At 36.7% G+C, this 27,251-nt stretch overlaps 1 protein-coding gene across 3 annotated transcripts in view; it reads left to right on the top strand.

Annotated features, from left to right (window-relative positions):
* RAD51B (RAD51 paralog B) overlaps nt 1–27,251 on the top strand; it is a 572,091-nt gene that overhangs the window by 26,329 nt on the left and 518,511 nt on the right. For 2 of the 3 annotated variants that reach the window (XM_049612601.1, XM_049612603.1), the window contains 3 exons: nt 3,064–3,200; nt 13,099–13,218; nt 14,272–14,455. In XM_049612601.1, coding sequence (XP_049468558.1) covers nt 3,064–3,200; nt 13,099–13,218; nt 14,272–14,455 — 441 coding nt within the window. Of the gene's footprint in view, nt 1–3,063; nt 3,201–13,098; nt 13,219–14,271; nt 14,456–16,140; nt 18,837–27,251 lie in introns of those variants that run through there. The other variant, XM_049612602.1, reaches the window with a different exon arrangement.

Here is a 27,251-nt window from a genome sequence, read left to right as displayed (position 1 = left end):
GTTAAGTGTGGAATCTCTATAGCACTCTGTAATGAGATGGGGACTGACCATGAAAATCATTTGAATCACAATGCCTTCTTTGGTGATCTCACAACAAGGAGTGTAAAAGAGTTGTTGAATTTAAGGATGGGTGAAGCATTTTTTAAAATAAAAAGACAAGATATGTCAAATTTTCTGACCTTTTTGAAATGACAAGTGGCTAGGCAATATGCTTCATAGCAGATTAAAAATCAACCAACCAACCAGTGGTACACTCTTAAAACATCCCTTCAAAGTAAAAGTAATGTTTTAACAATGAGTAAGAAAATACAAGGAAAACTTTGGTTTGCAAGCATAGTTTGTTCCGGGAACATGCTTTTAATCCAAAGCACCTGAATATCAAAGTGAATTTCAAGAACCATTGGCCCAGTTATGATCACGTGATGTTCGGCGTCATATACTACTCGTATTGCAAGACATTGCTCATTTATTAAGTTAAAGTTTTTTAGAAATATTTGCTTGTCTTGCAGAATACTCGCAGAACAAATTACTCACAATCCAAGCTTTTACTGTAATTGCCTTTTTGAAGGCAGATTAAAATGCAGAGTGTTTTTAAAATCATTGCTTAGAAATATTTCTTTTATGATGTTATTTTTGTTGTCAAAGATATGTGTGTCTTGGGGCGCCTGGGTGGCGCAGTCGGTTAAGCGTCCGACTTCAGCCAGGTCACGATCTCGCGGTCTGTGAGTTCGAGCCCCGCGTCAGGCTCTGGGCTGATGGCTCGGAGCCTGGAGCCTGTTTCAGATTCTGTGTCTCCCTCTCTCTCTGCCCGTCCCCCGTTCATGCTCTGTCTGTCTCTCTCTGTCCCAAAAATAAAAAAAATAAAAAAAAAACAAAAACAAAAATAAAAACGTTGAAAAAAAAAAAAAGATATGTGTGTCTTATGAAAACTTGGTTATCTGCACACTTAAAAAATTGTAACAGTATTTTCTATACTGTTGAAAAATCTTCCAAATAAAGAGTTTTTATTTTTGAACCAATTGTTAAAAATCTCAAAATGTAGTATCTTTTGATTCTGTTGTAAGAACAATTGATTGACATGAGGAAAGACGGAAATTTATTAGCCAAAGTTCTTTTTTTTTTTTCTTTTTTTTTCTTTTTATTTTATTTTTTTATTTTTTTATTTTTTTATTTTTTATTTTTTAATATATGAAATTTACTGTCAAATTGGTTTCCATACAACACCCAGTGCTCATCCCAAAAGGTTATTAGCCAAAGTTCTATAAAAATTTTTGCTATTTGATGGAAGTTACTGAAAAATGAAAATAGCAAGTACAACAAGTAATGTATTTTAAAAATTTTAGCCCTTGCATGTTTGCAATTGTTCCTTTCTCAACTATACAGCCGTGGCATTGAAGTACTGAAATGAGGGGAACTTAGGACTTGACATTTCAAGCACTGAATTACAAAATAATTAAAGAATAATATAATTCCATTTGTTATTTTCATTATTATAATTGCGTCACTAAAAGTGTTAAGTTTTTATGAGAATGAAAAGATTTGTATAACTAAGAAATAAGGTATGTAACTTTTTATTTTTATTTTTTAAAAAATGTTTATTTTCTTCTTGAGAGAGACAGAGAACATGAGCAGGGGAGGGGCAGAGAGGGAGGGAGAGAGAATGCCAAGCAGGCTCCGCACAATCCACATGGAGCCTGACGCAGGGCTCCATCCCACCGACCACAAGATCATGACCTGAGTTGAAATCAAGAGTTGGATGCTCAACCGGCTGGGCCACCCAGGATCCCCTAGTCTAAATTTTAAAACAGTAGTTCTCAAAAGTGTATAACAGCATACGCAACACTTGGGAATTTATTAGAAGTGTAAATTCCCAGGCCACATCCCAGACCTACTGAACCAGAGATTCCTGTTAATAAGCTTGGTAGGCAATTCCAATGCTCACTTAAATTTGAGAACCACTGGCACAAATGGTGTAGACTCATGGGTCATCCCTTATTACTTCTTCCTACTTCATGATGTATCTGGGACAGTTTATTCATATTTGTAGTCTGTCTTAGTCTTAGCTTAGACTTTTTCCTGTCTCCCTGAGATTGTTTTCTCTCCTCCTCTCCTGTTCTTTTCCCTTCCTTTGTGAAAGATTGTGTTAAAAACAGTGTTATTTTCACAAAAGGGATAGTGTTTTGGTTCTTAAAGTTTGTATGCCATAGCCAATGTGACAAATAGTGTATGTTTAAAGGGGATATTTTTAACATTTTCAAATTAATTTTTGTTAACTACTTCTAGTTGACTTGAATATGCATGTATATGAATTTTCCTCTTTTTTTTCCATCTCTATTCTCCTGATTTCACATTTTATAATTGCAGAAAACTTTCCACAAAGTAAAATTTCAAAACACACACTTCCAAGTATGAGTCACCTAGGTTCAACAATTGTTGAATTTTGTTACATTTGTTTTATCTCCCTTTGTATGCACACGCACACACACACACACACACACACACACGTGTGTGTGCGTGCATGCCTTTTTTTTATGCTAAAGCATTTGAAAATAAATTGTATACATCAGCACTCTACTCCTAACTTCTTTACTCTGCAGAATAAAGATCAAAGTAGCTTTTTAGGGGACTAGTACAAAATTGTTCTAAAAGGCTAATTCATGAGGAATGCTAAACCAAATATTAAAGCCTCTTAAATATTTTCAATTTCCTTCCATAAATGTCTTAATGAGGAAAAGATATAGAACTCTTGGTTCTGAATGTATAAATGTACCCTCCAGCATCTCTCAACCAAAGTTTTTCATCTGAGTTACAGAACATAGAACATGATTTGAAGTGACTGTTTTCTCATTTTTCCCAAGGATAGTACATAACTAGTACCAATCCAGATACACAGAGGAGAAGTTAATTCCTTACATACAATAGATGTATTAAAATGTTCTTTATGAGAACTCAGGTTAGTGGGGCTGTGCATATGGCAAGTTCTTAAAAGAATTTTGCTTTGACTAGCTTGTGATGTTTATTCAAAGAACTTTTTTTTTTTTTTTTTTTTTTTTTTTTTTTTAGATTACAGGCCCACCAGGTTGTGGAAAAACTCAGTTTTGTATGATGATGAGCATTTTGGCCACATTACCCACCAACATGGGAGGATTAGAAGGAGGTGTTGTATACATCGACACAGAGTCAGCATTTAGTGCTGAAAGGTGGGAGATTTTATTATTTTCCATTATAATGCTTAATTTTGTAATTTATTTATAGCACCTAACATTTTCCAACAGGTTAACATTTACCTTTTCTCTGTGAGAACTCAAAATGCTAGATACAGTCTTAAATGAATTTTCCTCTTAAAATTAACCCAGGAAGCAGTTTCTTTTTGTCTTTTCTATCCCTTTGTCATTGGTTTAAGTGGGGTTCCTGGATAAGCTGTGTTTTGCAGAAAGTCAGGAAGAAAGAAGTTTAAGAAACAGGGAGGGATGTAAGTGGAAAGGGGGAAGAGGGAAAATTCATAAAAAAGACAAAAGGTGAGCTGCTTTGTTACTAATTCTAGTTGGAAGTTAGTGAATGGAAAAGTTGGAAATTTCAAAAAAAAATATTTTATAATGTTTATTTATTTTGAGAGAGAGAGAGAGAGCGAGCAGGGGAGGGGCAGAGAGAGAGGGAGACAGAAAATCCCAAGCAGGCTATTCCACCCTTGGCATGGAACCCAATGTGGGACTCAAACCCACGAACCACAAGATCATGACCTGAGCTGAAATCAAGAGTCAGACACTTAACTGACTGAGCCACCCAGGCACCCCTCAAAATATTTTTTGATTGAGAAGTATTTCACTTTAATCTTTGTAATAGTATTGTATTAGATATAAAAAACACACTGATAGTGTATTTATGCTTGGAAAGAAAAGATTTCCTTACTTTGGCAAGGACCTTTAACATTCTATGAGAGCATTTGGTTATTTGTGTAATTCTGTACACTTGAAAATAAGTCTGGTCTCCCTCTGACCCTGCTCTGATTGACATTCATGAGCAGGAGTACTTACAGGTCTGGAGACTGATTCAGTTCTGTTCTTTTAGTCAAGGTATAGTTCTTTGAGTCTTTCTGTAACTGTGTCATTATGTGTAATTATGTCATTATGAATCACATCTCTCTCTTACTTCTAGGGATACTAGTTAGAGAGAAGTGTATTCCCTGGCCAGATAAGTTCTAAGTGGATTATTTTGCCTGGAGCTTATTTGCTGTCTTCTACATCTCTTGGTTATCTATTCGAAGTATATGCCACTCATTTGTCAGTTCTATGAGCTTGTGTTATATCTTTGTATCTTCAAAGCCAAATCTAGTGACTGACACATATTAACTGCTCACAAAATGTTTGATAAATGAATGAACTGACAGGTATTACTCTCATATTGTGGAATCCAGACACCTTTGCCTACTAAAAGGATTGAGGGTTCCTTGGGGGAAATGGCTGATACTAGCACTGGCTTAGGAAACTTTTAAGTTGAGTCTGAAACCTCATATCAGGTAACAAGAGAGCCATCAAAGACTACTTAGGGGAGTGTCAGAAGGACTCAGGAATCAACCTGAAGAGGCTCCTGCTGGCTAAAGATGAGACAAATTGACCACCAATAAGAATAATGATGACAGTAGATTAAAACCCATGAAATATGTTTAAATTCATGAGTTTATAATATTATGAAATGAAAAACAACTAATAGATCAGTGTTGGAGAATTCTGGAGAAGCAAATCATTATTTTGAAATGAGTTTTAAAAAAGGAAATCAAGGGGCGCCTGGGTGGCGCAGTCGGTTAAGCGTCCGACTTCAGCCAGGTCACGATCTCATGGTCCGTGAGTTCGAGCCCCGCGTCGGGCTCTGGGCTGAAGGCTCAGAGCCTGGAGCCTGTTTCCGATTCTGTGTCTCCCTCTCTAGACTCTGTCCCTCCCCCGTTCATGCTCTGTCTCTCTCTGTCCCAAAAATCAATAAACATTGAAAAAAAAAAAATTAAAAAAAAAAAAAAAAAAAAAAGGAAATCAATCAAACATCTGTTCTTTTTCTGATTTATGAACTGTATTGCTGAGTAGCAAATAGGTCTTTTTTAAAATGTATGTTTGTTTTTGAGAGAGAGAGCAAGCGCATGTGCATGGGAGAGTGGCAGAGAGAGAGGGGGACGGAGGATCTGAAGAGGGCTCTGTGCTGACAGCAGAGACCCCAATGTGGGACTCAAACTCATGAACCATGGGATCATGACCTAAGCCCAAGTCAGATGCTCAACCAACTGAACCACCTAGGCACCCCCAAATAGGACTTTTTATAGGAGTATTCCAGTAATAAATGAAGAAGGAATGATAGAATGTCACCAAATTACACACCCCAACAATTTAATGGTTCTAGGCATTGAATATTGTGGTATAATAAGAAATCCATATCTTTGTCCTGGTTCTTGGCCAAAGACCTTCTAAAACCTTTGGAAAACCTGAGTTTATGCTAATGAAGTGACTCTTGGTGGGCATCTGTATAGTTTCACATGGGAGCTGGTTGCCAATCATGTAATTATAGTGTTGGAGCTTTCAGCCCCACCCATCCCCCCAAACTCTGAGGAAGAGAAAGAGGCTGGTAACTGATTAATTGCCTATGGCCAATGCTTTAATCAACACTGCCTATGTAATGGGATCTCTACAGAAATCTCTAAATGGTAGAGTTTGGAGAGCTTCTGGGTTGGTGAACACATCAACGTGCTGGGAGGGTGGTGTGCCATGTGGTCCTCCCCAGTCTTTTCATGAGTTGTGTCTTTCATTCTTTGTGATAACTTGGTAATAGTAAGTAAAGTTCCTTCTTGAATTCTGTGTGCCATTCTAGCAAATCATCGAAGTTGAGGAGGAGGGGTGTCAGAACTCCTGATTTGTAGTTGCTCAGTTGGTCAGAAGTACCAGAGGCCTGGGACTTGCGATTAGTCTCTCAAGTTGGGAGAGGGCAGTCTTGTGGGTCTGAGCCCTTAAACTGTGAGGTCTGAGCTAACTCCTGGTAGTTAAGTGTCAGACACCCACTTGGTGTCCACAGGGAATTGAAGAATTGTTTGGTATGGAAAACCTAAACATTTGGTGTCAGAAGTGTTGTGAGTGAAAACAGTTCATAAACATAAAAGGCTACTAGCATCACAAAAGAAAACTAGTTATTCCTCCTGTTGGAAGAATAGTCAAGCCTGAATGTGATCAAACTTTCAGATCCAGCTACCAGTTTGCAACATATACAGAGAAGAGAGGAACGTGTTAAATCAACACCAGGGGAATGTAGTCAGCAAAATGCAAACTGTGGGAAATGACAGAACAAACAACCTCGTTTTTTAATTGTTAAGATTAAAAAAAAAAGTTAGAGGAGCATTCTTTGGATTAAAAGAGAATTGCAAGATATATTGCTCTTGTCATATTGTACACCTTAAACTTACACAAACAATATTATATGCCAGTTATATCTCAATTAAGCTGAGGATAAAAGATGTATTGGTCAGTTGTAATGTGATGAAGTTATTTGAATCTTAAGCAAATAAATGGTAAACAAAACAAAACAAAAAAAAAAGAAACACACACACACATGGGGCCACTGGAAATCTGAACACTGAAATGTATTTGATGCTAACACTGGTAAAGAAAGACATTGGTTAACTCAGTTTGTCCAAAGGAAAGGTATTTTTTAAAATGTCAGTGACTAACCTTCAACTAACAAGCCAAAGGCAAGCTGGCAATGAGGTAAAATTTAGTCCCTTTATTGGACTTATGTTTTGTAATTGTAAAGGAGCCTTTATGAAGGCCATTTGAGGATAGGGGTTGAAATTTATGTTTTTTACTTTTCTAGTCTATTCTCCACAAGGCCTGAAGAGTGTGGTCACCTGGCTGCCACCTGGATTGCCTTCTGAGGTGTGGTGATAGGTTCAGGTGGAATCAAAAGTACCAGTCCTCTTTTAACAAACTGCCTTCTGGAGTTTGTCATGGCAGGTCAGAGGATAGAGCTGGCTCTGTACTGTCTGGGCACACTTCATTTGTGCTGTTATAGGACTGCTTGACCCCTATTTGGATTTATTGGGGAGAGTTAGTTAATCAGTTAGGAAAGCTTTCTGCTGCAAGTAACCAAATACCCAGCCAACAGTGAGTAGGTGGTTGCAGGCGCTGGTTCTGTTGCGCAGTGATGACAGAGAGACGTAGGGCTTATATGTTTTTAGGCATCCCATACAGGCAGTGGGAAGGGAAAGGGCTAGCTATATGTTTTATCAGGAAAATGTGTTTTTTCCCAGAACAGCTGCCCCTTCCCCTCTGCTGATTTCCTTTTCATCCTCCAGAATCATCCTGCACATTTCGCACCGGGCCACCCCTATAGGCAAGGGAGGGTGGGGAATGAGGGGAAAAAGATTGACATACATAATAAGCGTGTTGAGTTTCCCGGTCTGGTTAACATTGCTGCCTGAATAAAATTGGGTTCTCATAGCAAGGAAGAAGTGGAAATGGATATTGATAGGTAATTAATAGTGTCTGCCATCATGGGATAGTTTCTGGACTTAGAGAAGAAGTAAAAGCGTGAAAATAAGAGACCCAAAAAGGAATATGTTTTAGTTTTCTGTATGTCTCTGCATGTAGCAGTGTCTTCATTTTGTGCTTATAAGCAAGCTGTCTGGGGACACCTGGGTGGCTCAGTCAGTTAAGCTTCCGACTCTTGATTTAGGCTCAGGTCATATCTCATGGTTGTGGAAATTGAGCCCTGTGTTGGGCTCAATTGAGCCCGTCTACCCCCTCCCCTGCTCACACATACACTCTCTGTCTGTCTCTTTCAAAAAAAAAAAAAAGGATTTACATACAGAAAATTTAGGATGAGTGATAAAAAGTGGAAAATAATTTTGGTTAATAAATTGCTAGATAGCCTTTTTACCAAGAAGGAGGGAGAAAACAAAGAGGGGTGAATAAAAAATACTTAAGTTTAAAATGCATTTAAAAACAAAAAGAGAAAACCTTGCAGGTAATGTACTTAAAAGCACTTTGGAAAGATTAGTTCTATTTTTTAAAGCAATACACTAGCTTATTTTTACATGTCTTTGAGAAGATAATCTAAAATAGTGTGTTAAGCATATTTGTTTACCATAGACTGAAATTATATCTCCAGACTGATTAATAATTATATAATAGTAGAGTCTAGTACTAAACCCTCAGGTATTTGGGGACTGCCTTGAGGGGAGGAGAATGTTAAGCAGGCAGAGTTCTGGGTCCCCCTTTCTGACTGATTCAGAAAAGTCTTTTTATTTGTTGGACTTATGCTTAAGAGCTGATATAGTCTTAGACATGCTCTGCTTATATATACTTTGAGAATATAGATAAGTAGGTTAATCTAGTGAACTGTACAGAAATTTTGGCAACCATGAGAATTCTAGTATATGTGAATCGAGTGAATACTGTATTATCCTTATTGGAGATAATTAGGAAAAGATGAAACCAAAAGTTAAGAATAAAAACAGAGGGTGATATGGATGGTAAATAGTAATAGAGGTTTTCAAAATACAATTCTGGGAGAAATAAAATGGATAAAGGAAGATAAAACTGGGTCTTAGAAATACAAATGGATTTGTGTATCAGGAAAACTGAGGGATTGAAACAAGAGTTGGGGCCCAGGACTCTGGAAGGTGTGGACCTGGGGAGGTGGAATACAGGATTGGAAATTTAGGAGGTAAAAACTCAGGAGGTAGTCCTGAGTTGTCATGAAATCAGAAAAGCTTTGAAAACTAGGAAGAAATATTTGGTTCAACAGGGGAGGAAGACATTAATGAAATAATCACAAACATGTGAAATTGTAACTATTAACACTAACTGTACAAAGGAGAGGTGTGTGTTGCATTGGTACTGTGTGGGAGCAGTGGCCAAGCTTAGACCTGAAGAGCTGCATGGCACCTCTCAAGGCGCCAAGCACCCCACAGCCAATGCCCTCCAATTCCTACTAGACTATTTAGAGTGTCACTCCTTCTGAATTTCAGTGTATCAGGAGGGAGGCATGTAGTGGTAGTGGCCAGCCATGACTTTAACTCAGTATGAAGGCAATTATCGGTATGGTCTTAGGACCATTTTCTTTTGCTTGTTGGCATGAATCCAGGATCTTTGACCTAGGGGGCAAACAATAGGGGAGATCAGTTCCCTCTTCCCATTTTTTGAGATGATTTCATGAGACTGGGTAGGTTTTCCTTAGTCTAATTTCAGCTGCCTTATCATTTGTGAATCCAGGTGAATTAGTAAGGAGGGAGATCTTGAAGAGGCTCTATGTTAGAAAATGAAATTAGAAATAAGTACTTAGTACTAAAATAAAGCTTTGGAATTTTCTGGGATCTGTAAGGGACTAATAGATTCACATTCTTATATTTGTATCACAGTGCTGAACAAATACATACTGAATAAATGAACAGGAAAATATTACACATGTATGAGAAGCTTTGAGAAACCATAAACTTATATTTCAGCACATTTATAATGTTATATTTCAACTAGAACTTTGGAAAACTTTTTTTTTTTTTTACATTAAGCATGTGTTTTGTTTCAAGTTGGCATGTGGTCACTAATGTAAAGCTTTTAACTTTGCTTTTATACAAGAGCTGTGAAGTAACAGGGGGAACTAATAACAAAAACCTGGAACGAATCCAGTCTTCTCCACTTCAATGAATGGTAATTCCATTCCTCCAGATGCTCATCCAATTAGCCAAGAATTCCCTTCAGCTCCTGTTTTTTTTTAATGTTTATTCATTTTTGAGAGACAGAGTGCAAGCAGGGGAGGGACGGAGAGAGAGGGAGATACAGAATTTGAAGCAGGCTCCAGGCTCTGAGCTGTCAGCACAGAGCTCGATGCCGGGCTCGAACCCACGAACTGTGAGATCATGACCTGAGCTGAAGTCAGACGCTCAACCAACTGAGCCACCCAGGTGTCCCCAGCTCCTTTTTTGAACCACACCTTGAGTTTACTTACTTCTAATTAGCTGAGCTATTCTCCAGGTCAAGTCACCATCATCTCTTATTTGGACTACAGTACTAGCTGGTCTTGCTTTCACTGTGTACAGCCTCTTTTCCATTTGGTAGAGTGACTCTTTAAAGCAAAAAGAAGTCAGATCATGTCAGTTCTACTTCTAGGTTTGCTATTTTATTAAATATCTAAACAAAATACCACAGACCTAAGGATCTTGTGTGATCTTGGCCCCTGTCTTATTTCCTCTGACCTTATTTCCTTTTATTCTCCCTCTTGTTTCCTGTGTTTCAACTACATTAGCCTCCTTGTTATTCCTCAGTAACCTTAGGCATCTACTTACATATGGGTTTTTGCACTTGTTATATATAATTCTCTTTTCCTATGCACTGCTTCACTGGATATCCAATGGTTCATTTCCCTTAAACCGTTGCTCAAATTCACCTTATTAAAGAGGCTTTCCCAGGCCGCTTTACATAAAATAGCACTTGCTTCCATAGGTAACAATCTGTTTCCTCATCCTGGTTCATTTTGTTTAGAGCACTTATTCCTGATGTATAATATATATTTAATTTGTTTGTCTCTCTCAGTGGACTGTAGGTTCCATGAGGGAAGTTGTGTTTTGTTTATTTGTTTTTTTGTTCACTGTCACATCCTTAGCATCTAGAATGGTGCCTGGCATATAGTAGATGCTCAATAAATACGTGTCAAATGAATGAATCTTAAGTACATACTTGAAAGGAATACTTTTGGTAAAATAGAGGTCCACTAGATGGCATTAGTTTCAAACTTTATGTAATTAATGTCTGGGAGCAAAAGATAGGATCTTTTCTGTTACTCTAACCAGAAAAGATCTTTGTGATGAAGAGTGTCACAAGAGATCACTATGATTAGTGTGAGGCATATAGATACTACATTTGTATTTAGGTTTTGATTTATATATTTTTTAGAGAACTTTTCTAAAATTAAAAACACTTGGAGAAACTGATCGTAGAAAATTATAGCATATTGGTATGTGAATAACCATTTGGTACAGTTATTTAGCACGGTAACTGAGTAAAGTCAGTTTGTGTCCATACATTGACCATCTTCCTTCTGAGGGGCCTTAATGGAAGGAGAGAGCAGTAATGACTTCCAGAGCCTTTTAACACTCAAGCCGCCAGTTGAAATTCAGCCTAGGGTTGAAGCCAGAAAATTATTTGTCTGTCAGCTGTTCAGTTGTTCTCTCATTGACTGAGAGAAGTACTCAGTACTTAATCCACTGGACATCCAGTTTTGGAAAACTTCCATGTTTCTGGCAGACGTTGCCATAGCTATCCTATTAAAAATCAGGGGCTTCCAAGTGTCAGAGCTTTTAGTTGACTTCTCTGACCAGCTCTGAATTCAGCAAATAGTTACCCTAATCAAGAAGTTTACACATTTTCCCCAAACCCTTAAAAATTTTCCTGTCCTGCCTTTGCCAGTGTCATCTCATTTCTTCTCGCTTTTGTTGCTTATCTTGTTTCCTCCTTTATTCCACCCCGCCTGTCTCTCTCTTGTGCACTTGCCCTGAGTGCTCATTTGATCCATTTGTTCTTGCCCTTCACACATCTATTGGTAAAGTAATTTTTCCTCTTCCTATTCAACCCAATGATGCTTTTCTTTTCAAATTGTTCAAAATGCACTTTTAAAAAATATTTTTGACCAGTTTTCTTTTATTTCTCTGTTTTAGATTTTTCTTTTTTCATTTCTGATTATAATATATGTGAGGAACTTATTTTGTTTCTCTCTTTAAAGTTCTCAGCCTCTTCTTGGGACTCATTAACTAGAAGTGAAAACACTTGTCTTTGTACTTTTGTGTCTTTAAATGGAGCATAAAGTATAGAGTGATTTTTGTGTTTATAGTCCTTCCTCTCAGATATCCTTGGGTGGTTAAGTACCAGACTGATAAAGTATCATTTAAAATAGGAGACAGTTACACTCAAAGATTTACACTTTTATTTTTATATTTTTAGCCAGAAACACTTGAAATTTCTAGTACTGAACTCCACGTCTCACACTATGACTGATGATATTTACATCTGTTTTGCCTTGTCACTCTCCTGCACTTGGCCTACTTCATGCATCAGATCTAGCTTTGAGTTCAGAATTCAATAGGTAGAAAATCATGTTTTGTTTATTCAGGAAATATTGGACAACATCCATTTGTTTAGAAAATAATTTCCTGTTTACCAAGGAGCTATTGGATGGGATTTATTTTGTATGTATTAAGTTTTAATTGAGAAAGTATATTTTTCTGTTCTGAGACATGGAGACTAACTGATAATTGATCGTTAGAATGATAATATTATATATTTGTTCAAGTATATTTCTTTTATTCATGATGATGAAATCATTTTTCTTATTTACTAAACATGTCTTATAGCTGTTAGTCAAGTGATCAATTATTAAAAAACAATGCTCTCGCTGCTAACCTCTCTTAGTGCTCATAAAGGATGGCTTACATTAAAAAAATTGTTAATGTTTATTTATTTATTTTTTTTAATTTTTTTTTTTTTAACGTTTTATTTTATTTTTGGGACAGAGAGAGACAGAGCATGAATGGGGGAGGGGCAGAGAGAGAGGGAGACACGGAATCGGAAGCAGGCTCCAGGCTCTGAGCCATCAGCCCAGAGCCTGACGCGGGGCTCGAACTCATGGACTGCGAGATCGTGACCTGAGCCGAAGTCGGACGCTTAACTGACTGAGCCACCCAGGCGCCCCAATGTTTATTTATTTTTGAGAGAGAGGGAGAGAGACAGAGTGTGAGCAGGGGAGGGGCAGAGAGAGAGGGATGCACAGAATCTGAAGCAGGCTCCTGACTTTGAGCTGTCAGCACAGAGCCTGATACAGGGCTAGAACCCATGAACTGTGAGATCATGACCTGAGCCAAAGCCGGATGTTTAACTGACTGAGCCACCCAGGCGCCCTGGGGATGGCTTACATTTTAAAATTCTATATTAAAGCATTTTGCTTATACCTGCTCTATTTTTGTTCCAGTGTTACTTGTGGCTTATGAATTTCCTAAGTAAAATTCATTAGATGTTCAGCACTGTGGCCTTGAATGTCATTAACTATTTTCACTTGCGCTATTTTTCCTCCCCACAGACTGGTTGAGATAGCAGAATCTCGTTTTCCCAGATATTTTAACACTGAAGAAAAATTACTTTTGACAAGCAGTAAGGTTCATCTTTATCGGGAACTCAGCTGCGATGAAGTTCTACAAAGGTTTGCTGCTTTGGATTTTGGTAGTTTAGTAATACTTTGAAGATATATTTCTGGTTTTTTATGCTTTCAGCTTCTGAGTGAAAAAAGTCTCTACATATGTATTAGGGTTATGGGAAATAAATTATTTCAGTGTTCTTTATTTGCTACAGCCTATTGGATGAAATGTTTCTTTAAAAAGAAAACATTAAATGAGTGAAATGTTTTAGATTTAGTTAATTAAGTAGTATATTGATTACTTTTGTTTCATTGAAAGGTTACCCCCAAATTCAGCAACTTAGAAGAGCAAACGTGTCTTGTCTCACCTAGTATCAGAGGGTTAGATATCTGGGAGTGGCTTAGCTGAGCGTTTCTGGCTCAGGGTTGCACCAGAGGTTGTAGTCAAGCTGTTGGCCAGCACTATGGTTATCTCAGGGCTCAGTTGGAGCTGGAGAATCTTGGATAATTCCAAGGTTACTCATATAGTTTCTGGAAGGCCTCCCTTCCTTGCTGGCTGTTGGCCATAGACCTCTGTTCCTCACCAGGTGGGTCTCTCCATAGGACTGTTAACAACATGGCAACTTGCTTCCCCCAGAGAAAGTGATTTGAGAGAGTGGCAAGTGAAAGAGAGCCCAAAATGGCAGCTGTAGTCTTTTATAACCTACTCTCAGAAGTGACGTGCCATCATTATGTCATATGCTATTGGTCTTACAGACCAATCCTGGTAAATATGGGAGGGGTATGCACAAGGCTGTCATTACAAGGTGGGAATAAATGGGGGCCATTTTGGAGATTTGCTGTGACAAGCAGTTTTACCCTAAAATTAGCAGTATCATAGGAGAACCAGAGAATTAAACTAGATGAAAACATTTTGGTCCATTTTCAAAAGAGTGTAATATGTATAGAAGAGCTGGAAATAAGTTATGAAGTTATGATCATTGAATACTTGTGATCATTACTGTAAATGAGGGAGGAAAAATTTGTTGTCGTTGTTTTTAAGTTGGTTAATCTTTGAAATACCCTATTTTATATTATATTTTAAATTTATCCACTGTTTTACAAATTCTACTTTTACAGAATTGAATCTTTGGAAGAAGAAATTATTTCAAAGAGAGTTAAACTTGTAATTATTGACTCTGTTGCTTCCGTGGTAAGAAAGGAGTTTGATGCACAACTTCAGGGCAACATGAGAGAAAGAAATAAGTTCTTGGCCAGAGAAGCTGCCACCTTGAAGTATTTGGCTGAGGAATTTTCAATCCCGGTAAGTTTTTTCTTTCTCTCTTTTTTTCTTTCCCTTTTTTTTCTTTTATGTTAAATTTGCTGACTTACAATATCAAGTAATATAATTAGAAGAAAATATAGAACAGATGACATGTTAATAGTACTAATTACTATAGTAAATATCAGCATCTTCTTAAATTTGTTCATCTGTTGAGATTACTTCATCTTTTTCACAGTTGGAGTCTGGGGCAGATTTGAATGTTGTTTGTAAAAGTTCCCAAGGTCAATCCTTTTCTTACACCTCATTGTTGACTCTCTGTGTATGTTTTGTATTACTTTGTCACACTGAGGTAAATATTAACTATTAGAATTACATGGAATTGCTTATGTTTATTTCTATAGTTTCTTTTATGGCATATTTGTCAGCTTTAGAAATATTTTAGTTTGAGATATTATGTTATTGTGTTCAGTGCTGTCTTGTACACTGTAGGATTTGGTTGGTTCCAAATTACCAGAGGTTGACTACGATGTTTTGAGGTGTTGGGAGTGACAGTAATGAAAGTGTCAGTAAGGAAACCTTGAGAGATGGCTGTTGACACCACTTTCCACAGTGGGAATTGTGATGAGGAAATCTGAAGATGTGGGCATTTTGCAAGGGTTTGTGGTTGGTAAGCCACCAGATGTAAGTGTGTACCGATGGCTTTCCCATTAGCAGCCCATGGGAGAGTTCTGCTTGTTCCGCAGCCCCACCAGCATTTAGTATTGTCAGGCTTTTCAGTTTTAGCCAGACATCATCTTGACAGAAAATAAGAAAATTCCTTAAACTGATATAAAATTTGGTTATGATATTATAATTTTTAGATTTGTGTTTGGAAAATTAAAAGCTTGGATCTTTGTAATATGTACTAAGACTGTAAACTACCACACAGCCTTGGAGATTTATAAACCCAGGCAAGAAATCAAAGGAGAACATGTGGCATACAAAAAGGTCTACATTTCTTAACGGCTTTCTAATTCATATTTTGGATTATATGATGTAATTCCTGGTAAAGTCCAGAGTTGTAAAGTTTATCCTGGATGACGCTCATCTTTTAAATTTTATTGTAGTAGGTTAAAATGATAAATTCAAATCCATGTTTTCCCTGGCCAAGGGAATTTAAAAATATTTTGTAAAGTTACTTGATTGAATGGAAAAGTTAAGTATATGTACTTATTTTATTAATTCATGCTGGTTGCTTGACTTAATCTTATGTAAAATATGAAAATTTACTTTTTAAAAGTTGTATTTGTTTGCTTTTAAATAGTAATTGTAGGTTAATGTTTTTCAATTCTTTTCTGAGGACATTTATTTTCCTGAGTGAGAAAAGGGCTCTACTTTTTTTTGTTTTTAATAGCACCCTCTGAAAGAATAAGTACTTATCATTCCCATGTCTCTCTGTCTTTGCCTTTGTTTTTCTCTATAGAGATAAATATATAAATAGGGTATGTACTTCTGTAAAACAGGATGGTATTGGTTTTTGTGATGAGTTAGTATTGGTTTTAGAAGGATTTTGAAAAATATTTCCTTTAGGAAGTGTCAGGATTTTCCTAGCCTTATTTCCTCATTTAAATGAAAAATCATGAACTTTTAAGTTTTTGTATTGTACTTTGAATAGGTGGCTCTACACAGAACTAACTAGCTTAAAACAATATGTTGCTAATTTATTATCCCTTTCAAAATTGCAGACGGTATGCCTCATTATAGTTCCTCAAACATTCCAGCAAACACTCCCTCCTCAAGAAGTGTTTGTTATTCCTCAGTCTGAAATATTTCTCCTCTAAATATCTGTATGATTTCTTCTGTCCTGTCATCTTATTAATGAGGACTTTCCTGACCATGTAAGTATTAACCACACTCCCTGCCTCCCCATTTCCTTTATTATGCTTTATGTTTCTTCATTATAATTTTCACCATCCAGGATGTTATATATTTATGTTGACTGTGTGTGTCTCCTCCACCCCACAGAATGGTCCTAGGAACTGTCTACTTTGTTCAGTGCTTTATTCTTAGGAGCAGGAACAATGCCTAACACACAGTAGGCACTCAGTAAATATTTTTGAATGTATGAATTGCAGCTATTGCTTTTCTCTTTGGACTTGAATTTTATATATATTGGTACTCCACTTAAATTTTAATATTTGCTTTTAACCTTATTTGGATCCTATATTTAATATTGTTTGTTACTTCTAAGAGTCTTAAGATATAATATTAGCAGAATGTCTTATCAGATAGGAGCTATACTTAGTTATACTGGCATCTTATAGGAAGAAAAAGAATTCTTAAAATTCTTAATCTTGGAAGTAGAAAAGATTTTATTTCAGTTTAGTAGAACTATGAATGTCTGATGGCCTCCGAGGAGTGGGCGGGAAGCCAAGCATTCCAGCCTGCCCTCTGGCTGTGGGTCTGAGATGGTGAATAGAGCCAGGACCATGCCTGGTACTTTGACACTCTAGATATCATTTCATTTAAATAAGAGTAAAGAGTAAAACCAACCTGGGTGGTGGGATGAGTACTATATTGAATTTTAAAATTTCTGTTTGGTGAACATGCAGTACTTTTAGTATGTGGAGAAAAGCTTAAAACTATAATCTGTATTTAATTTTGATTGTCACATTGTATATGTTTGTATAGGTATGTATGTTTGTATGCCAGCATTCCTGTATGCATGAAGATTGCAATCTTCTCAGTAACTGATAGAATAGACAAAATATTAGCCAATTAAATCCAGGACAGAAGACCTGAATAACATAACCAACTTGATCTGATTGACATTTACAAAACATTCCGCTCACTGCCTGCAGAAAATGCATTTCTTTCAAGTTCACATGAGATATTCACCAAGATAGACTATATTCTGGGCCGTAAAATAAAACTCAACAGATTTAAAAGACTGAAATGGTATGAGGTATGTTTTTGACCCACAAGAAGAATTAAATTAGAAATCGCTAATACAGGGATGCCTGGGTGGCTACATCAGTTGAATGTCCATCTCTTGGTTTCAACTCAGGTCATGATCTCACAGTTCATGAGATTGAGCACCAAGTTGGGCTTTGCGCTGATAGTGCAGAGCCTGCTTGGGATTCTCTCTCACTCTCTCTCCACACCTCCCCCAAATAAATAAATAAACATTAAAAAAAAAAAAAAAGAAATCGCTAATATAAACATATCTGGAAAGTCCCCAAATATTTGGTAATTAAGTAAAACACTTCTAAATAACCCATGTGTAAAGAGAAAATCATGAAAACTTAGAACATGTTTTGAAGTAAATCAAAAGGAAAATACAACATACCAAATTTGTGAAATACAGTTAAATCAGTACCTATAGGGAAATTTATCCTAGAAAGAAGATTACAAATCAATGATCTAAGCTTCTAAGAAATAGAAAAAGAACAAATTAAATTCAAAATAAGTAGTAGGAAGGAAATAATAAAGATAAGGGTAGAAATCAATGAAACTGAAAACAGAAAAACAATAGAGAAAAAAATCAATGAAATAGAAAGCTAGTACCTTGAAAAGATCAATAAAATTGATAAAGCTTTACTAAAACTAAAAGAGAAAGAAACAAATTAGTAGTATCAGGAATGAAAGAGGTAAATCATTATAGATCCTATAGGTATTAAATGATAATAAGAGAATGTTATGAGTAGCTTTATTCCACTAAGTTTGATAACTGAGATGAAATGGACAAATGCTTTGAAAGATGCAAACTTTGAGGAAGAAATAATGAAAATAATCCTATATCTGTTTAAAAAGTTGAATTTGTAGTTAAATATCTCGCAGAGAAAAGTCTAGGTCCAAATGGTGTTACTGGTAATATCTACCAAACATTTAATGGAGAAATGTCAATTCTACAAATCTTCCAGAAAGTGTACAAGAAAACTATACACCAGTGTCCATTATAAACATAAACACACAAATCCTTAACAAAATATTAACAGATTAAATTCAGCAATAAATAAGAAGGGACCAAGTGGAGCTTATTTCAGTAATGCAAGGTAGATTTTAAATGCAACATTAAAATATAAAACTGATCACATCAATGTATTAAAAAAAGATCATCTCAGTAGATGCAGGAAACAAAAACAGTCAACAAAACTCATCAGAACTATTCATGATGAAAATTCTCAGCAAAGCAGGAGTTGAAGGGAACTTTCCCAACTTGATAAAGGGTATCTACAAAAGCCTTAAGCTAACATCATACTTAACTTACACTTAATGGTAAAGTACAATCTTCCTAAGACTGGGAGCAAGGATAAGAAAGCCCACTCTTTTTTTTTTAAATCCCAAATCTGTTGATTGGATTGTTTCCCACTCATGTTGGTTCAGGTTGCTTTTAGTGCTGCTTCTGTCTGAAGGATCATCCTTCTGTTAAGTCTTGCTTTTCCTTCTGTTGGCTGGCATAGGACAGTGGAGCACCTCCCACACAAAACCACCCTTTGTGCATGGCTAAAGGCGGTGGTGATTTTGTAGTACCCTGGGCACTTCACACCCATGAGGTAGGAATTGGTGCTCTGCACCAGGTGTTTCTTCTTGTGCTTCCTCTTCTCTTCCAGGGATGGGTGCAGGAGGTCCTTTGCCAAGGGCCATGTTCTTGTGGGCAGGTCATCACGGTCAGAAAGGAAGATAGCCCACTCGTACCATTTCTGATCAGCAATGTACTGTAGATCCTAGCCACTATAATATGGCAAGAAAAAGAATTTAAGTGCATTCAGATTAGAAATGAAGAAATAAGACTGCCTTCATTCATAGATTTTATGTGTGTGTGTGTGTGTGTGTGTGTGTGTGTATGTATGTGTGTGTGTATTTAATGTTTATTTAATTTTGAGAGAGAGAGAGACAGAGCAGGAATTGGGGAGGGGCAGAGAGAGAGAGGGAAACACAGAATCTGAAGGAGGCTTCAGGCTCCAAGCTTTCAGCACAGAGCTTGTTGCGGGACTCAAACCCATGAACTGCAAGATCATGACCTGAGCTGAAGTCGGACGCTTAACTGACTGAGCCACCCAGGAGCACCTTAGATGATATATTTTTAGTAGAAAACGCAAAGATTTTACACAAAAACCAAAAGCTACTAGATATGAACAATTGGAAATTGAAATTGACTTTTATAAGAGCACCAAGAACATGAAATACTTAGTGGTAAATACAACAAAATATATGTAATATTTTTATGTTGAAAACTACAGAATATTGATGAGACAAATCAAAGAAGATCCGGATAAATGGAAACATATCATGCTTATGGACTGAAGACTCAATACTGTCAAGATGTCATTTCATTTCAAATGGATCTATGTATTTAACACACAATCCTAGTCAAAATCCTAGTAGGCTTTTGGTAGAAATCAAGAAGGCGACTGTGAAATTTATGTGGAAAAGCAGAAGACTGAGAATAGGCAGTACAATTTATAAAAAAGAGAGTATAGAGGACTTCCACTCTCTGATTTCAAGACTTACTATAAAGCCACAGTAATTAAGACAGCATTGTATTGATGATAGGGTAGATTCCCAGATCAGTGGAACAGAATAGAGTCCAGAAAATAGATTGATGGTCAGTTAATTTTGAACAAAGAAGTTATGGTAATTCAATAGAAAAGGGGTAGTTTTTCAACAAATGGTGCTAGAACAATTGGATATCTGTAAAAAATAAGCAACCCTTGACCAATTCCTTGTACCATTACACAAACCTAATTCCAAATGGATCACCCACTGTAACATAAAATCTAAAACTATAAAACTTCTAGAAGAAAACACAGGAGAAAGTCTTTGTCATTTTGAACGAGGCAAAGATTTCTTAGATGATGCAAAAAACATGAGCCATAAAAAGCATTAATACTTCTACTCTTTGAAGACACTTTTAAGAAAATGAAGAGACAAGCCACAGTCTGGCAGATAATGAATGCTTGTATGACTTGAATGTTAAAGGACTGGTAACTAGAGATAGAAATATGAAAACTCACTGTCAGTGTAATTTTTTAAATGGGCAAAAGATGTGAATAAACACTTTAATGAAGATCTACAAATGGCAAATAAGCACATGAAAAGATGCTCAGTCATTAGGGAGATGTAAATTAAAATCACACTGAAGCTACACACCTATTAGAATGACTCAAAAACCAAAAACCAAAACCCTGACTATACCAAATACGGATCAAAGTGTGGGGCAGCTGGAACTCTCATCCATGCTGATGGAAATGCTAAATGGTGTAGCCACCCTGGAAAACACTTTTGGCAATTTTTTGTAAAGTTAAACATTTTAACTATGTGACTCAGCAACCTTTCTCCTAGGTATTTTTTTATATGCAAAGAAATTATATATATCCCTGCAAAAATCTGTATGAAAATATTTTTAGTAGTTTTATTCACAGTCACCAAACACCAGAAACGACATGAATGTGTATCAGCTGGTGAATGGATAAAGAAATTCATACTCAAATAATGGAACATTCATATAACAGAATACCACTCAACAATAAAAAGGAATGAACTGATATAAACAACATTGATGAGTCTCAAAAACACTGTGTTAAATGAAAGAAGCCAGACTCAAGTGGCTACATTTTATATGATTTGTTTTATGATATTCTGCCAAGGGCAGAACTATGGAAGTGAGAATCAGGTCAGTGGTTTCAGGGGCCCAGGGCGGGGAAAGTGAGGAGATTGATTACAAATGGATATGAGGAGGGGCGCCTGGGTGGCTCAGTCTGTTGAGCCTCTGACTTCAGCTCAGGTTGTGATCTTGTGGTTTGAGAGTTTGAGCCCTTTGTCAGGCTTTGTGCTGACAGTTTAGAGCCTGGACCCGGCTTCAGATTCTGTGTCCCCCTCTCTCTTTGCCCCTCCCAAACTTGTGCTTTGTCTCTCTGTCTCTCAAAAAATAAACATTAAAATAAAACAAACGGATATGAGGAAATTTGTTGGCATGATGGGAATGGTCAATATCTTGATTGTAGTGTGGCTACATGAGTGTGTGAGTTTGTCAAAACTCAGAACTGTATACCCAAACAGAGTGTGTTTTTTTTAATTATACATTAATTTTTCCTTAAGAAACAACAACAAAAAGCAAGTGAAACACTTATGCTAGAGGATCTTTTATGATTCTTTCTTTTCTGGTCTTAACTTTCTGTTACCTCAAGGAAAAGAGAATTACCAAGTATGTTTAATCAGTAAACTTTATTTTAGCAGTTCAAGCTTTGGCCTAACAGTCTTTTTTTAAAAAATTGCTATTGTCATCAGAATTTGTCAATGTCAAATTCCTAAAGTTTTATTTCATGTTGCATTATAGTAGCCTCAAAATCAGTTTTGTAGTTTTTATCCAGTTGAGTTATAAAGGCAAGTTGCTTAAGACTTAAAGGTAAGAAACATAACCTAACTGATCCTTAGCCTCTTGCTAATTCCTCTTTCTGAAATGTGTTTGCTTTTTTATTTTCAACTAATTTTTTTTGTCTATAGAATTAATTTTATTTGGATAGTTTGTGAACACTACCAGCATGTTAATGACTGCTGAAAATGTGAATGAACATAAATATTAATATAAATAATAATGAAAATGTGGAGGCAAATTTTTAAAAAGCTGAAATGTCTCAGTTTGGGTTCAGAAAGTTTTAACCTCAAAAGTTAATTCAGTAACTTGTATTTTAACATTTTTTTAAAGGTTTATTATTAAAAAAAATTTTTTAATGTTTATTTCTGAGAGAGAGAGAGAGAGAGAGCGAGCATGAGCGGGGGAGGGGCAGAGAGAGAGAGGGAGACACAGAATCCGAAGCAGGCTCCACGTTCTGAGCTGTCAGCATAGAGCCCGATGCAGGGCTTGAACCCATGAACTGCAAGATCATGACCTGAGCCGAAGTCGGATGCTTGACTGACTGAACTACCCAGGCACCGCAAGGTTTATTTATTTTTGAGAGAGAGACAGACAGACAGACAGACAGTGTGAGCAAGGGAGGGGCAGAGAGAGAGGGAGACACAGAATCTGAAGCAGGCTCCAGGCTCTGAGCTGTCAGCATAGAGCCCGATGCATGGCTGGAACCCACGAACTGCGAGATCATGATGTTAGCAGAAGTCTGTTGCTCAACCGACTGAGCTACCCAGGCACCCCAAGGTTTATTTATTTTTGAGAGAGAGAGAGAGAGCAGAGGGGCAGAGAGAGAGGGAGACACAGAATCTGAAGCAGGCTCCAGGCTCTGAGCTGTCAGCCCAGAGCCCAACGCAGGGCTTGAACTCAACAACCTTGAGATCATGACCTGAGCTGAAGTTGGACACTTAACTGACTGAGCCACCCAGGCACCCCAGTAACTTGTATTTTAAATTCATGCCTTCTTTCTGGAGATGATTTGTTTATTTAGAAGCATGTGAGAAGAAATATCCTCCCTCAAGTTTGATGAAAAACTGATCTCTCAAGGCCTTATTTTGTTCTTTTTTTATTAGTGTTGTATAACAAGATGTTATGATCTCAGTCAAGATTTAGATCTAGGTATTTTATTTTATTAGTTTTGTGGAGAGTCACAAAAAGAAGCTCTTTGGAGTAGTTTATATAGGGAATACTCTTCACTAACTTTTTTTCATGGAGTGAAGAAGGAGTAGTATGTAGCACATAAAATTATACATTTTAGGGACTTTTAGGGCCCCCAAAGATGTTACAGTTCTGAGATTTGGTGGCCATGAGTGACTTGAATCCTCTTTTAAAGTTTTGAGATTTTCAGGTAGTAACTCAGGAGGAGAATATCCAGAGCATGTAAGCTGCAGGAGACAAAGGCAGGGCCATTTCTCCCTCTGACATTTTGTTATACTAACATCTTTTTTAAAGCTTTTGTGATTGATCACACTAGGGACTTCTATAGCTTTCTCTTTTATGACATTTGTGAAATATCTGATTGATTTTCACCATATTTGACACACATTATTTTTCACCATGATAAAGTATATCATTATATTTTAAGCTTTAGTTCATGTTCCTATCTTAAAACAAAATGGTAGCAGATACAAGTTTTCAATTGACACATGGTCTATTTTTACTACTTAATTGAAATGTTTCCATAATTATTTAATTTCTTGGGACTTCATGGACATGATTCCTCTAAAAGTTTAGGTAAAAGGGATACAGGAGTACTGATGCATAGGGGCACTTGTACCCCAATGTTTATAGCAGCACTCTCAACAATAGCCAAATTATGGAAAGAGCCTAAATGTCCATCAACTGATGAATGGATAAAAAAATTGTTGTTTAAAAAAAAAATTGTGGTTTATATACACAATGGAGTACTACGTGGCAATGAGAAAGAACGAAATATGGCCCTTTGTAGCAACATGGATGGAGCTGGAGAGTGTGATGCTAAGTGAAATAAGCCATACAGAGAAAGACAGATGCCATACGGTTTCACTCTTATGTGGATCCTGAGAAACTTAACAGAAACCCATGGGGGAGAGAAGGAAAAAAAAAAGAGGTTAGAGTGGAAGAGAGCCAAAGCATAAGAGACTCTTAAAAACTGAGAACAAACTGAGGGTTGATGGGGGGTGAGAGGGAGGGGAGGGTGGGTGATGGGCATTGAGGAGGGCACCTGTTGGGATGAGCACTGGGTGTTGTATGGAAACCAATTTGACAATAAACTTCATATATTGAAAAAAAATAAAAGTTTAGGTAATAGAGAATAACATTTATGTTCATCCCTTTGCTATTACTGGGATACCAAATCCCTGCGTACATGTTAGATGTATTTGACTAGATCACTTATTTCATTGTCTACAGAAGACAGCTGTTTACTTCAATATGGGTAAAGTCTTACAGCCTTGTGAAGGGGGTAAACTTGTACTATGCTAAGTGTATTCAAATTAAGAAGGATTCATTTTATAGTATGGCAGCCTAGGAGGCTCAATATGAAAAAAATACATACTGTCCATAAGCCTAGTGTACCTAATTTATTGATACTATTATGAGAGACATAAACAGTTGCTCAGAGAATATGCAGTAGAATAACCACTACACTGTGGTTCTAGCCCTTTTCCTCTAACAAGAAACAAATCATGTACACCATTTCACCAAATTTATTTTCATCAACATCTTAGGTCTCTGGTTCATTTGCATTTTAGATCTTATCCCTACTTGCTGAAGGTAAAGCATTGTCTTCTTCATCATTAATCTCCAAAGCAGACTGTTCATATGGTGGACATAAGATGATACATTGAGGTGTTAGAATAAAACATTGGAAACATCCATATTTACTTTTTACCTTGTACTTCTAAAACCTCTATTTTATGTATGTTTTTAAATGCATATAAAGCATTAGAACAGTAGACTCTGTGTACCTTAATAAAGACACATTAGGGGTAAATTTTGTTTCGATGTGTGAGATCAATAGTGCTCTGGTTCACAGAATTTCAGATAAGCAGTAGAGGATACACACACACACACACACACACACACACACACACACTCTTAGAGTTTTTATTGCCTTTTAAAATATGTCTCTGGAGGCTTTCTGTCTCTGAAAAATCAAATTATGCCAAAACTTAACCTCAAGGAGTCTTTACTTGCTGGAGGGTTTTGGGTGAGAAGATTTTTTCTCCTCACAGACTTCCATAGTATTAGAAGAATTACAGTTTACACTAGTTTTTAGCATGGGCTCTGGAGTCAAATGGATCTGCGTTAGAATTCAGACTCCTCCATTTATTAACCGTATAACTGTAACTTAATAACTTTGCCATCTTTCAGTTTTCTAATATGTAAATATGGGACTTGCCCAACTTTAAAACAGTGGTATAGTGCTCAGTCTTCAATAGATCCTTAGAAAAGTTAGAGGAGGGTACTTAAAAGTATTCCTCTGATAGTAGAAACTAGTTGTTCTTTTGAATTAAATATACTTAGCACAGAGCCTCACGTACAGCTTAACAAATGATTAGTTGAAGAAAGCTGTAAGTTTATAACTAATATTTAACACCTTCATTTTACCCATGAGAGAATCTTACTGTCTTATCTCTCTTCCAGAAATAGCTTGCTTGCTTGCTTCAGGACTTTCAAATGCTAGTGGTCTATTCTCATTTTGCCCTATTAGCTCATCTGGGCCATATGTCGGCATACTTTTTCTGTAAAGGGCCGGATAGTAATATTTTAGGCTTTGTGGGCTATGCTATCTCTGTGGCAACTACTAAACTCTGCCATTATAGCTTGAAAATAACTGTAAACAATTTGCAAACAAATGGGTATAGTTGTGGTTCAATAAAACTTTGATTACAAAAACAGATGGAGGGCCAGATTTGATCCACGGGTCATAGTTTTCAGCCCCAATTCCACACCCATCTCCCTTCTTCCTTCTCTCTAGGCTAAGCACCCAGGGCTAGTGCTACCACAAGTCCACAAGTTTATAGAATTAGGAGGAAGGGAATAGAGCAGTCTGCTCATAAAAGCAGTATTTCCTCCAACTAGTTTAAGGCATTGACCTAGTTTTATTTTATTTATTTAAAAATTTTTTTAATGTTTATTTATTTTTGAGAGAGACAGAGACTGAGTGTGAGAATGGGGTGAGGCAGAGAGAGAGGGAGACACAGAATCCTGAAGAAGGCTCCAGGCTCTGAGCTGCCAGCATAGAGCCCGACTTGGGCTCGAACTCATGAACCGTGAGATCATGACCTGAGCCCAAGTTGGACGCTTAACTGACTGAGCCACCCAGGTATTGATCTAATTTTAAATGCAAGTAATATTTTCATGAACCCCCAGTGTTGACTTCAGTTTTATTTTAATATTACAGAAACATAAAGAATTAATGAAGTAAGCTAATGACTTTTCGTATCAAATCACAGTATGAAACCATAAATGTGGGTTGCATTTACAAACAATACAGTACCATTCAAATTAATTACTGTGCTGTTGATGATTTGCTAAATCAAATTATTGCTTGCAACATAAATAAATTAATTTATGGCACAGGTTCTTTTGGATTATATATATATGTATATAATACAGAGGGAGAGAGAATATGTATATGTATACATATATGTATGTGTATATACATATACATATTCTTCTGTTATGTATCCATATACATATTCTCCTGTAGGTCATATGGTGACTCAACTTTCCCACCTCTTTTCTCTCTACAGAACCTTCTTCTGTTTGGGAAGGGTGACATCATTTGGCCGTCACCTGGGTGTGAATGCATATACATTTAAAGTCTGCCATTACTCTTTTCTCATTAGTCCCTGACAATTCGTGTGATATGACTTGGCATCACTTGATTGAAAACAGACACTGACATCATGTTGCAGTTTTCATTTATAAAGTGTCTATACTAATATTTTGAGGCCATCACTGAAACGACATAAAAGTTAAAAATTCTCAGAATTTACAGACCATTGAACATATTTACAGACTATGTTTTGAGAATGCAGTTCTATAAGTCTTGCAAAATCCTGTTTCCTGTAGTTTATGGGGCTGAGGTGTAAGGGACATTCTGCTATTGGGATGTATGATGCAGAATCTTTGTCTTTAAAAGTGTGTCCATCCTAGTATTGGAAAAAAACCAGAACACTCTAAAGCTGTTTGTAGATACTGGTTGAAAATAACATAGGAAAAGAATTTAAATATTGCTCGCATAAAATAAATTGTGGTTATGGTTATTTATGTTGCCTTGTTATCACAGACTTCTAATTACCATACACAGAATAGTTATTACACATATTGTAAATTATGTATCAGATTAAAATAATAGGCTTTTCTTGCCAAAAAGGGTCTTAAAGGTCACTTAGATTAACTCCTTCATTTTACAGATGACACAGGCTGAGCGTGACCTGACTTGTTCAAGGATACTTA

This window comes from Panthera uncia, assembly GCF_023721935.1.
Source record: "Panthera uncia isolate 11264 chromosome B3 unlocalized genomic scaffold, Puncia_PCG_1.0 HiC_scaffold_1, whole genome shotgun sequence".
NCBI classification, from domain to species: Eukaryota; Metazoa; Chordata; class Mammalia; order Carnivora; family Felidae; genus Panthera; species Panthera uncia.
Note: the sequence above shows the minus strand (reverse complement) of the source record. Positions and strands in the feature narration are given on the sequence as shown.